General features: G+C 44.6%; 1 protein-coding gene across 2 annotated transcripts; it reads left to right on the top strand.

Annotated features, from left to right (window-relative positions):
- Nucleotides 1-3,621: 3,621 nt before the first annotated feature.
- On the top strand, nucleotides 3,622-8,757 carry PYM1 (PYM homolog 1, exon junction complex associated factor). 2 transcript variants are annotated; one of them, XM_033138817.1, is made up of 4 exons: nucleotides 3,622-3,745; nucleotides 4,673-4,786; nucleotides 5,953-6,046; nucleotides 7,784-8,757. In XM_033138817.1, exons 1-4 carry the CDS (start codon nucleotides 3,715-3,717, stop codon nucleotides 8,295-8,297), a joined length of 753 nt encoding a protein of 250 aa, XP_032994708.1. In that variant the 5' UTR covers nucleotides 3,622-3,714; the 3' UTR covers nucleotides 8,298-8,757. The 2 variants fall into 2 exon arrangements, with proteins under 2 accessions (XP_032994708.1, XP_032994709.1); XM_033138818.1 differs by lacking the exon at nucleotides 4,673-4,786 and having other exon boundaries at nucleotides 3,623-3,745.
- Nucleotides 8,758-13,508: the final 4,751 nt, after the last annotated feature.

Below are 13,508 nucleotides of genomic sequence, written 5' to 3'. Positions count from 1 at the left end.
ACTCTAAGACACTAGTAGGTAAGATTAACTTTCCCTGTACATTTCTTTGTATATTTCATACATGCGTTTGTAAATTTGTAGATGACTAAATCTGTAGACAACTTCAGACTTTCAATATGATAATTAACATAGGGTCTCGTAATCAGGGGTGTAGCGAGCCGCTTTGCCGCCCGGGGCGGCAAAGCAGTGGCACCTCCCTGGGGGCGGGGCGCCCCCTTAACGCGCATGCGCTGTAACATCACAGCGCGCACACAGCATCCCAGGTGGACAGCTGTGCAGTCCACCCAAGATGGCAGGTCCAAGCGGCAGGCACCCCTTCTGACCGTGCAGCGGCGGCACAGCAACTTTTAAGGCTGCAGTGCACAAACAGCAGCACAGACACTGTACTGCTGTTCACACGCTGCAGCCTTAAAAGTTGCTGTGCGCCGGGAGCGCCGATCGCAGGGGTGGGGCGCCACCCCAAGTGTCACCCCCCAGGGCGGTACCTGGGGCAGCCCGCCATCCCCCCACTCTTAATTTTCCAGCTGAGGAAGAATACCAAAACAAGGCCTTGTCCTGGCATTTTCATCTCATTTGTATTACAAATCTCAAGGAATTAAACCTACAAGGGGCTTGTATAATTTATATCTATCAAATCATTACTTTGCCCTGAGTCCTTGGTGTCCTTTTCGCCTCTTTTCCTGCATTATTCTACCAAGAACTCCAATTTCCTTTAGTGAGGGTGCAGTTCCTAGGATCTGGACCAAACATTGATATTTTTTGTTCTTTTCTAGTTTCATAGGTTTATGTTTTGGTTCTAATGATGTAATAGGGGTGGGGGCTCTTTAAATACCACACACTCCTTTTCTTCTTTAAAAAAATAATAATTTCCCCTCGTTTTCAAAAGCACATGCATTGTCTCTTTCTTCAGGTTCTTCAGTTACATTTGTTGTGAGACATTGGTGTTATATGCAGTATAGGGTTGGGAAGAAAAGAGGGGGAGGGCAGTTTTATTCTCACCCAGTTCTGGTACCACAACTGAACCAGGAAAGAAGAGAGAAGGGAAGAGACTGGGGGGGGGGGTTGTTGCCTTCCTCTCAGCACATTTCTTTTGTATGAGGTTAACCCCTCCATCCCTTATGTAAACTGGCAAATGTGCTTAAACTTGGTCCTCACTTTGAAGCCCTTTTGAACAAAGTGGTCCTGACTTTTGAGACAATAAACATATCTTCTCATTTTAGAAAGGAATATATATTTATCCCCAATATCAATATCCTAAGAACCACAGCCACCCAGCCATTTTAAAAACAGGCTAGAGGGTTTCAACCTTTCTCTTCAATATGGCCATTGTTACAGAAAGTGATATAACAGATAAAAGGGGTGGTTGATCAGCACAAAGGCACTTCAAAGCTGTCTTCCCCCTGTATGTTCAACAGTCACAACTGGGCTATAAGAAAGAGATGTACAGTGCAATTGCATGAAGGTTTGCTGAGAGGTAAGTCCTATTGAGTTCAATACTACTTACTATATGGTACTTAGAAACTATTCTGTTCTGACTCCTCTCTGGAAGAGAAGTTCTTACAATTTCCTTACCAGGTCTGGAAACTGGCAGAATTGATGTAGCCATCCCAACGTTATAGTCTTCTGGGTGAATTTTTGAGTATTCTTCTCAAGGTTCTGCTTTTTTTTTTAATGAAGTTACATGTTCATGTCTGGTAACTTTGCATCATTTCTTCACTGTTGTCAATTTTGAACCTGATTTTTATGTATAGGTCACATCACTTCAAATTTCCTCACTGTTTAGATGTCATGAGCAGGCTGTCCATACCATTATATACCAGTTCATTTGAGAAATTCTATCCCAGGAAATATTTTTCTACAAATTATCTTCCTTGTCTCCAGTCAAAGTATATTTGGGTCTTGTCTACAGGTGTCCTGTAATCTGGATATCCTCAACAGTGGGCCTTGATGTAGAGTGTGGGATACAATTCTTTAAAGTGCATAATAGAACAAACCATTGGGCTGAGTTTTCTGTGGAGCCCCTATATCCCTATGGTTTTCTTCAAATAGCACCACTTGCGTAATCGTTATCACTACTCTTTTATACCCAATGCTTTCATCATGTCTTTTTCAGTAGTTTATCTGCAAGTATTTGTGTTTCAATAGAAACTCAATGTTTGACTACCTGGCATGTGAGGAGGACGTTGCACAAGTTTATGCACAGCTCTGCATCTGAGGAATAGCCTAACTACATCACATGTTCAATTTAATTCAGTGCTATCGTTTGTAATTAAATGAGCAAGCTTGTCTTTATAGAGTTAATTTCCACTCATGGAGATAATCACACATTAGGGTTTTAATCCAGTCAAGAGACTTTAAGATACATAGGCAAGCTTTTCATGCCTGACTGATAAATCTTCCTTTAAATCTTGAGTTTGGAAGCACACCATTATCAAGTTGAAAACCAGATTCTTAAAAATGTCTGTTGCCTTTCAAAATGTTCTGTTGCTGTGGATAGTTCTAAAATGTGAGTAACACAATTCAGAGCCAGGATATGACATTGTGGTGCCTGCGGCCGTCAATATGATTCCTCCCATTTCATGTACAAAAGCCACCAAACTGGCAGCTGACTCTACATCAGCAGTGGTGACAGACTACCACCACACTAAGAGCAGAAGGCTAGCTTAGGTGTCACAGTCACAGTTCACACAATTCTTTTTTTCATCTCTGGCCCTCACTATGCCACCTAATGGCAGGGCCAGCACTGTTCAGATTCAAAGTCTCAGGTATGTGTAGGAATGAGTTTTTAAACTCCACAGAAGACAACCATGGGCTTAAGGCACCACTCTCCTAAGGTGCCCAGTCCTAACCATACTTACTTGAAACCAAGTGCCACTGCACATGAAGATAATCTTTGTTGCCTAAGATTTCAGTTATGATCTCCCTTATTACTGCACTTTGTGACTCAACATTTCATAGCATAACAATGAGAATCGTTCTGCACTTGGCAATGTCCTCTCTGCTCTCCAGGTACTTAAAATGTCCACAAACATGGATTTTCGAAGTCACAGAAAAGATTTAAAACATTTAACAAAAGGGCAGAGGAAAATGAGGAAGAGCAAAGGCCCTCCTTTCTTTGGACATTTTTGACCGGCCTCCACTGACAACCCCCTTCCTGTCAGAATAAGGAAACCAGACCAGGGCCACTTAGGCCAGGCTTGGTGAACCTGCGGCCACATAGGAACCTGCTTCTATTCCAAGTCATTCCTCCGGTTAACGTAGCTCTGTATTGCCAACACTGGCTGGCAACAACTCTCGGTAGTTTTAGGTCGCAGCTTAGTACATGCAAAACATATGTCTTCCTAACTCCCACCATCCTTGGCTAAGGCCAATGGGAAGTGGGAGACACTGGGAGTCCCAACAGCATCTGCAGCGCTGCCTTAGGGGTAAAGTTGAGACGACTCCGCTTTCCACCTCAGAAACGCTGGGTTTTGCGTTCTGACGTGCTTATGACGCTTGTCGGCGACTTCTATCCAGCCCCTGAGCTTTCCGAAACCCTAGCAACGACGCCGTTAACCCTTCAGCGAAGAGAAGGCGCTTCCTCAAAAACAAAATGGCTGCACAGCAGCTTTCTCTTCCTCCCTCTCCTCCCTGCCCGCACACACTCTTCTCCTCCCAATTACGCCATATCCGGAGGCGGAGGCGACGCGACCGGAAGTTGGTCGCGTTTCCAAGATGGCGACTCCCTATGTTACCGATGAAACCGGTGAGTGGCGGGGAGCCGCGGCTAGGATGGGAGGGGGGCTCTCGGGTGCCGGCGTCCCCCTTCCCGCCACTGCCACCACCCTTCCTTACGCCAACCCCGACAGGTGCCTGTCCCCACCCCACCCCCGTCCGGCCGCCGCGCTCCTCGGTTATATGACGCCCCTCCCCTTCTCCATCCTTGCTCCGCCTTTCCCTTCCATTCTGCTCCGCGACCACGCCCCCTCTGAAGGCCTTTCCCGCTCCCCGGTTGCGGCTTATCCCGCGCTGCCTTCCGTTGTGGCCCCGCCCCTTGGCTGCGGAGGCCCCGCCCCCGCGACCGTTAGAGCCGAACCTCCCCTCAGTCGCCTCAGATCCCTCTGGCTGGAGGGCGGAGGCGGCCTCTCCTCTCCGCCTTTCTTTTAGGACCGGCGCTATTGAGGAACAGCGATTGGGGAGGCGGGCGGATTGGGGAGGCCTGCGGCTCGCACTCTAACCTCCGTCCCGCTTTATATGAGGACAGTGATGGTGTATAAATCATGAGACCCTTAGTCTCAGGGTCATGGGTTCGAGTCCCACGTTGGGCGAGAGATTCCTGCATTGCAGGGAGTTGGACTAGATGACCCTCGCGGTCCCTTCCAACTCTACAGTTACATATATGGTTCTGACATTGCATATGGCTACTCTACGTGGTCCCTCCCTCCAGTGCCGGATTAAACCATGTGGAGGACTCCAGGTGGTCAAAACCTTGCAAATGATCTCCTAATACGTTTTTGTAATTTTCTTTCAAGATCGCATCGGTGTTATTTTGATCTGTTGTCGCTGGGCCCCTAAAAGTGCCCATTTGGTAGCTTTTCCTCACACAGGTATCCCCCCTGTTAAGCCAAATGCTGCTAGGGTTTTAAGACTGCGAGTGATTACAGGCCTCTTTTCTCCCACACCCAATACCAAGAGACCAGATGCAAAGTAGGAAACTTGGATAGTTGTGCAGAAGATGAAATTTCAGCAGGGATGGAAAAAGCTGCACCTGCTGCTGCTGCTGCTCTTTCTCCTCTAACAAATCAAGGTACAGAAGAAGCCCTTTCCTCAAATACATGTATAGTGGCAAGGCTTCGTTTTATTTCTGTTTGCTTACTGCATTTATATCCTGCCTTTCCTCCAAAGAGCTAAAGCAGCACCCATGGCTGTCCTTGCCTTTATTTTATTCTCACAAGACCTCTGTGAGACTGAGGTAGTGACTGGCCTAAAGTCAGCCAGAGAACTTTGTTGCTGAATGAGGATTTGAACCCAGTCTCTCATATCCTAGCCATGCTCAAACTGTTACGCTGCCTAGGCTCAAGTGACCAGTGGATTGTGCACCCTCTGACAGATAACGGTGGTGCGGTGCTTTCTTTTTTCTTTCTTTCCTACGTTGCATTATGGTAGTTCCAATACTCTTCCTCATGACTTCTAGTGAATGAAATGATTTGTGCATCAGCATATGCTGGGCACATGCTTATTTCAATATGGGATTTAAAATACTGAACTAGTTTACTCTCTGTGATCCTTGCAGTAGCCCTGTAAGTGAAGTGTTATAGAAATGTTAAATGGTCTGCAGCAAAAAATCCACTTGTGGGATAATCAGATGGGATGAGCTGTAGGGATGTTTTCACATTAATTTCTGCCTGCAAGCCACTTCCTAATGGGAACATGCAAAGCTGCTAAATAAAGTATGGTTCAAATAACTTGACTTGTTTGAAACTGATGTTTCTTTTTATTGTTTTGCTTTGGGAATGGTTTTATAGTAATTTAGTAAGTATATTAAATAACTATAAAACCATTTCCAAAGCCAATTTGCATAGTAGCAAAATTCCTCTTGCAGTAAAAATCAGAAATCAGTATGTACAGGCTAAAGCTCATCTGTTGGCTAGCAAGGCTGATTTTACACCTTAATAACTGTTGGTATTTATTATTGTGGTACTGTGTATTTTGGGTTTATGGGCCGCAATAAAGCTGTGTGTATGTATATCAAATTTAGGCACATCTTGAGCTTTGCTTTTTAAAAAGTTATTATGGTGTGATACAGCTTCATTGTTTGCTGCCTTGGGTGGACATGGTCCAGAAAGATGGCTTATGAATATTTAAAATAAATGAACATTCACAGGATTTTTTAGAACACTGAAAAGCCCACATGATCATGTAGAGATATGTAAAGATAGGGTATCTTTTCACAAATATTTTTGAATGTTTTAGGGAAATACATCGCTTCCACACAGCGTCCAGATGGGACCTGGAGGAAACAGAGGAGGGTGAAGGAAGGCTATGTTCCCCAAGAAGAAGTGCCCGTGTAAGTTAAACACTCATCTCTGCTATCCTCTCTTTCTTTCTTTTCTTCTTTCTCCAAACAATGCATTACCCTAATTTGGTGCAAGCAACAGGTACATTGCTTGGTATCTTCCCAACTGTACAAAGGAAATAATGTAGAAGGAAATATAGGTCTGTTCCATCTGGAAATTTGTGTGGGGCCCATCTATTGTATGTCACATCTTACCCGTTTACACGTATATGTAAACACAGCTCCTAATTCCATTAACACTATTTTATTTTTATGTATTTAATATAAATTTAATAAAATACTGTTAATGTAATTAGGAGCCATGTCGAGCATGTAAACAGATCAGATGTGCCATAAAACAGGCAGAACCCACACTAATTTCCAGATGGTACAGACCTATGCTCCTTTCTCCATTCCTCCCATTTTACCTTCCCTTCAATCTCACCTTCAGATTATGATTATGATAAACCTAAATATCTGAAAGAGTGGCTGGGGAAACTCAGCCACATGGGTGGGTTAGAAAAACTAAATTATTATAATAAGAAACAAAGGACAATCTTGTTGAAACTTGTTTTTCAAGGAATATCTTCTCCCCACTGCCCTCTGTTATTGGAAATGAGAACAACATACAGTTCTGTTTAGACATTTTGCATATCTGCAGTTATAACATCACAAACCAAACAGAAACTCCTGTCTCAGTAGTTCTCAGTGTGAAAGTGCAGCAAGAAGGAATTGCAGCAGGGATGGTAAACACACTTGTGTTTGACTTTAGATGCTCTCCCCCTCAATTTAAATAAATAAGTGGGGTGAGATCCAAAGAGCCACCAAATTAGTTCTGTGCCGCCAAAGAAGCTTGTTTCTCAAACAGCTCACTCTGCCACACAACATACCGCTTTTGAAATTGAGGGGAATTTCAAAAGCAATTTGCAATATTGTCAGGTATGGGGAATGGTTGTGAAAATTCTCCCTAGGCACTCCCTGGCCGCTCAGAATTTGTAAGGTATTTATTTATTTATTTCCATCCATCCATCCAGTGGTCAGGGACAACAGGACTAGTAGCCCTACAACATCACGAGGTTCCCAGGTTTCCCATTACGGCCCTAGGACCAGGTGCCTAAATGTGAAGATTTAGTATCATAAATAAATTAATGTGGCTTTATCACCCATGTCTTTCTGGCTTTAGAGACACCATTGATGTATCAACAAAAGTGCCCTGAAGGAAGCCATTATACCAGGCAGCAAAATAAATAAATAAATTCTGTACCTGCCACCCTACCTTTTGTAGGTGCTGCTGCTGCACTTTCCCCACCAATCAGTGTTTATGGGGCTTCCCCACCAGCACCACCAGCAAAATAACAAACCATCATAGCTAAAAACGTCCCTTTAGACTTGGGATGGGCGTTTACTGAAGCAATTACTCCAGACTGCAGTATGCGTCGTCCATCTGAGAACCAAAAGGTGGCATGGATTTTTCAGTGCACTTGCATGCAGTTGCAAAACCAGTATCTGCCCTAAGTAAGCAGCTGCATAGACACAACATCACTCCTGCCCCAGCACTTCATGCTGCAATATCTGCTGCTTTTTTATGGAAATGAGCTGGAATTACAAATGGACAGTTCTATTGTATTTTTTAGGGGTTCCCCCCGCTCTCATTTCTTATAGAAGCACTGAAGATAGGATTCCTGCCTCCCCCCCCCTTGATTTCAAGTACTGATAGAAGAGAGTTCTGATATCTTTTGTTCCATGCAGGTACGAGAATAAATATGTGAAATTCTTCAAAAGCAAACCAGACCTGCCTCCGGGCCTGAATCCAGAGGTCAACACCCCGGTGGCCAGGCAAGCTTCAAAAGGACCAGAAAGTGGTGAGATAGGTCTCTCCAAGACGGCCAAGAGGAACCTAAAACGCAAGGAGAAGAGAAAGCAACAGCATGAGAAAGGGGATCGTGATACAGATGATCTGATCCAGTCATTAGAGAAAACTACCTTGTCAGTGACACCAGGCAGCAGTGGGGATGCTAAGCTGGCTGTTCCCGATGGTAGCACAAGGCCCCCTGCAGGCAGCGGTGATTCCTCATCTGCCACAGCCAACTTGGAGAAGAACAAGAAAATAAAAAACGTGAAAAAGAAATTGCGGCAGGTGGAGGAGCTGCAGGCACGGATTGACTCTGGGGAGATCAAGCAACCGACCAAAGAGCAGATGGACAAGCTGGCTCGAAGGAAAGCTTTGGAAGAGGAACTCGAGGATCTGGAGTTGGATTTGTGAGGGGTTGGAATTTCAACCGGACATAGTGTGCATAGGAACAAACCGTCCCCAGGGGAACATTCTGAGAACTGTGCAACACACAGACCAGAAGAAGCTGTCTTCAGGCTCTTCCTTTGTACCTTTTATTTTATTTTATGTTGGGTGCTGTCTGAATTTTTAAAAGTATTTCTCCCAGCTATTGATGTGTTAGATACCTGAGGACTCTAAAACCTATTTGCCACCCTCCTTAAATTTCCTCCTAGTCTCTTCCTGCCTGTTGAGGTGGGTGGCTGGGAATGTCATGGCACAGGGGGGTGGCTTTCAGAGGAACCTGAGTGGGTGGAGTGTCCCCTATCTTCCTTCTCCCTGCCCCTGTATAATACTCAACACCTTTATGTTCTCTGTAGTGGCCACTCCACCTCCCATCTTCTCTTCTTCCTCATTTTTAAAAGAGATGCAATAATAAAAATTGCAGTAGTGATCTCTGCGTCTAGGATGTTCTTCCTCCCTTTTAATCCAAGCAGCCTCTTGGTCTAAAGCTTGTTTTTTTGTTTTTTGTTTTAAAAAGCTTCTCCATGGTAGCAATAATTGTATACCCTTCCCTTTTTTACGCTGGTAAGTAACTCAGTTAAACTATTCTTTCGTGTGGCAATTGTGAAAAGGGTAAATTCAGTGTGAGGGATTGAAAATAAAGCTGCCAGTATTGTAATGTATTTATGAAAATCTACGGTGTAAGGTAAAGGATCCCTGGGCAGTTAAGTCCAGCTTTTCCGGGTTATGGCCAGCATGACTAAACCGCTTCTGGCGCACGAACACTGAGACGTGCCGGAGCACAAGGAAATGCCATTTATCTTCCTGCCAAAGCAGTACCTATTTAACTACTCGCGGTGGTATGCTTTTTAACTGCTAGGTTGGCAGGAGCTGGGACAAAACAACGGGTGCTCTCTACGGTATAACCACATTTGGGACACTGGTTTCCACATCTCCCGAAGGATATTGTGGAGCTGGGAAAGGTATGGTAAAGGACAACAAAAATGATCAGGAAGCTAGTGTACTTCCCCTGTTACCAGGTTGGGAAACTTGTGGCCCACCATAAATTGGACTACAATTCCCCTCATTTCTGACCATCACTTGCTGGCTGGGGCTGATGGGAGTTTGTGATCCATCAGCATCTGAAGGGCAACAAGTTCCCTATCCTTCCCCTATGAGGAAGGGTCAAAGTGGTGTAGTGGTTAAGAGCAGTAGACTCGTAATCTGGGGAACCGGGTTTGCTCCTCCGCTCCTCCACATGCAGCTGCTGGGTGACCTTGGGCTAGTCACACTTCTTTGAAGTCTTTCAGCCCCACTCACCTCACAGACAAAACAAAATAAAAAATAAAAAGATTCCTTCCAGTAGCACCTTAGAGACCAACTAAGTTTGTTCTTGGTATGAGATTTCGTGGTATGAGCTTTTGCACATGAAAGCTCATACCAAGAACAAACTTAGTTGGTCTCTAAGGTGCTACTGGAAGGAATCTTTTTATTTTTTATTTTGTTTTGACTGGCAGACCAACACGGCTACCTACCTGTCACCTCACAGAGTGTTTGTTGTGGGGGAGGAAGGGAAAGGAGAATGTTAGCCGCTTTGAGACTCCTTTGGGTAGTGATAAAGCGGGATATCAAATCCAAACTTCTTCAAATGCGGAGAAAATGGGTTCGAGACCTTTTTCTTCCTCATAATACGTGAGCCGAGTATCATTCGATGATATCGATTGGCAGCAAATGAAAGGACACATTCAAGAAAGGAATTCCACGCCATGTGTAGATTTATGGACTTCGCTGCCACAAGATGTGTTTACGGCCACAGGCTTAGTAGCTTTTAAAAGGGGATTAGACACATAAATGGACTTGTCAAAGTATGATCCCTTTGAGTTATGGACCTGCTTTTCTGCCTGGCTGTGTTTAATGTTGTATCTTGGACTGACAGCCTTAGTACATCCTCTCTGTCTCTGTTCACGAGCAATGAGCTGAAGCTCTGAAAAAGCGAATAGCACTGAGTTACCCACCCATCCCAAACTAAAACACTGTACACTGTTCCTCTGCTAATCGTGTTCTCTGCCAGGAAGCATAAAAGCAGGGCTGGAAAACCTTCAGTCGGAGGGCCGCATTGCCTTGTGGAGGCCACATGCCAGTAGCAGGCAGGCCCAGAAGCAAAAGTGTTTTTGCAGGCTTCCTCAACTTCGGCTCTCCAGATGTTTTTGGCCTACAACTCCCATGATCCCTCGCTAGCAGGACCAGTGGTCAGGGATGATGGGAATTGTAGTCTCAAAACATCTGGAGGGCCGAGGTTGAGGAAGCCTGGTTTAGAGCAATGGATGAAAATATTCCTTTTGCTTCCACACACATCTGCCCATCTTGTGTTCTCACGCAGCCAAGCAAGAAGCACCAGAGTTCAGTTATGCATTCTATACAGGCAAAAATGCCTAGGGAGGTTGCAAAGCAGGGCTGGTGCAGGGTATGGTCTGGGGAGAGGCCTGGAAGGGCACATTTTACCCCTGGGCTTGAGGTTTGCCATCCCTGCTCAAAAGACAGGTCGGATAATGAGAAAATAGGATTCCATGTCTTGCTCTTTATTGTTACTGTCCAGCAGGTGGCACCAGAAGGTCTTATTAGTTGTGCAACATCCCAATACAGAATATTGTTCTATTACTGGAGTGTTGAGCTATTTTGCCCTTCCTGAACCCCCCCCCATACAGTAGGGGGAGGTAGTAAAGGATCCCCTCCTTTTTTTTTTAGCTGAGAAGGTGAAATGCCAGTGTTGGTTGGCAGATTCTGTAGCTGTCTTTTTAGGTCAGTGTGGCTGGCGGTGGATTTGGGGAGTATAGCTGACCTAGTTCCCATCCCAGACTCTTGATTATTTTCCACCCGGCAGCATCACCACCCAGTCTTCCAGGGCACTCCATGCTCCATATTCCTCAGGATCATTACAAGTGCCAGTCACTGAGATCATGGCTGAGAATAAAGCGGAAATTGCACCAGTGTGGAAAAAACAAGACTCCATTTGTGTGTGTTTTTCTCGGTTTGCACAGCTGGCATAAGTGGCAAGAAACTGCCTGCTGAGTTGCCAAGTGGTGCACTTGAGGTTGAAATTTTGCCCTTGGGAGACTACTGCCCAAATAGCTGAGGTTTGCTAGCCTCTTCGTTCAAATATGGTGCTTGTCACTTTAAAAGCACTCAGAAGAGGGGGCAGTTTTTGATCCACAACAGACAGGATAAAGGATGGTCAAATGAAAGATTAGTATGGAAAAGTGAATGCAGCCGCTGCTTTTCCCGCCATGCTTCTCGGTCAGGCCGGTTAGCTCCCCTTTCTTTTTCCACCTACTTGAACCAAAACAGATGTTCACATTTCTGGAAGCAGAGGGTAGTTGGTAGAATCAAGTGGTGTAGGCTAGGAGTTCTCCCTGAATCAGATGAAACAGAACTGGCACACTGGCACCTGTCCCTTCCAGACATGTGATCCTCTCTTCTGCGTTGTTTTAATTTCTACTGAAACCTGTGTTTCGAGATTACTGCATTTTATATCTTGCTGTTCCATCTAAAGAGCTTGGGGTGGCATCTATATTGTTCTGCCCATCCCTGATGTTTGACTTAACAACAACCTTGCGAGGTCAGCTAAGCTGAGAGATGGTTTATTAGCAGTCCTAATTTTCACGGCTTTGGGGATTCGAACCTGCTTTTCCTTGGCCCCAGTCTAGCTCCTGCTCCACTCTGGTTCTCAGAAATAGCAATAAATGATCCTCAAACTCATTTGTGCCCAAGCTGAGCAGCATGCAAAAAGCCCTCTTAACTCTCTCCTCCCATGTGTGAATAACAGCTGAGGCTTTGACAGTTGCCCACCAGGAACAAGCAAGAAATTTAATACTGTATCTCCCTCCCCAGTGCATTGCACAGAATGAACAACAGCTTAGGCTCTGTCAAGAGTTCTCACCTGCTCATTCCTGCCCAAATGACTACCTCATTTTTGTAGTATCCATATACATTCACAGTTTGCTGACATCTATCTGTGGATCGTTCCTTGCGGTGCATTTCGTGCTGCGATGATCCAATACATAGTCATAAACAAGCGTGGAAGACACTTGATTTTAAAACTTCCTGCTCAATTTTTATTACTCAAAGGCCTTGCCAGTACCTGTAGTAGTTCTAGTAGCAAACCTATAGTAAAACAGGCATCATTTCGCCCATGCATAAGGCAGTGGTTCTGCACATACACACTTGTCTCGCCATACTCTCCCCAGGCAAGCAAGAAGGATTATTACACTTCACGGACACATTGCAACCTGGCAAAAGCACTTGAGGATGCAGAGTCAGGCCAGCGGATAGTGCAACCTGTAGAACAGAATGGCCTGTAGAGAGACACAATTGCCTTCAATTTTATTGCATGCCTGCTATTACCCCTATCATTATGAACTGCCCCTTCCCAGCTGATGCTATTTATGGGGGGGGGGGACACCTGCACATTAAATGCAAATATGCATTTAATATTATGTCACGTTAGGCGTTCAGTGTATCGCCATTTGCAGTTTTGTGAGGTTAGAGGATGTCAAACCTGGATTCAGTTCCTGTTGAGTCATGAAGCTTGCTGGATAACCTTGGGCCAATAAGTATTCACAGAATTGTTAGGATAAAATTAGATATTTCTTATGTATGTTGCTCTGAGCTCCTTGGAGGGACAGGGTGCCTGCCTCATGTGATCCATAAATGATAATAATTTATTTCTCCTTAGTTTTGATATTAAATAACTCGGGGTAGCCTTTTATTTTAGAATTTGTTTCTGTCTTGTTTTTTTTTTAATATATAATTGGTTAACTTTTATTGACATCATTACCCCTCTAATTTCTGAAACAGGAAATGCTGTTTGTTTGAAGAATGGATAGAAAGGAGCAGGAGGAAGAAACCCACCCTGTTCTTTTTGAATGTTGCCAAATTTTATTCACACAGCATCTTGTTTACTTCCCATGATAAGAAGAATCCCTGTGTGTATTGCTGAAATTAAACACAAACATTTTGGATAAAGAAGTCTAGCAGGCGCATGTTGAACTTAGATTGCATAGGCTTGTTTGTAGGGAGCTGGTGCTGGGAATCTGGACAGGAAGGCATTTTGAGCCCTTCCGAATATGATTCTGCTTGGAGAAAGGCCAGCTCATTATATTCTGCTGCCTGAGATAGACAAGATGGAACCCCCTTTCCACATAT

The sequence above is a fragment of the Lacerta agilis genome, chromosome 2 (genome assembly GCF_009819535.1).
Source record: "Lacerta agilis isolate rLacAgi1 chromosome 2, rLacAgi1.pri, whole genome shotgun sequence".
NCBI lineage: Eukaryota > Metazoa > Chordata > Lepidosauria > Squamata > Lacertidae > Lacerta > Lacerta agilis.
Note: the sequence above shows the minus strand (reverse complement) of the source record. Positions and strands in the feature narration are given on the sequence as shown.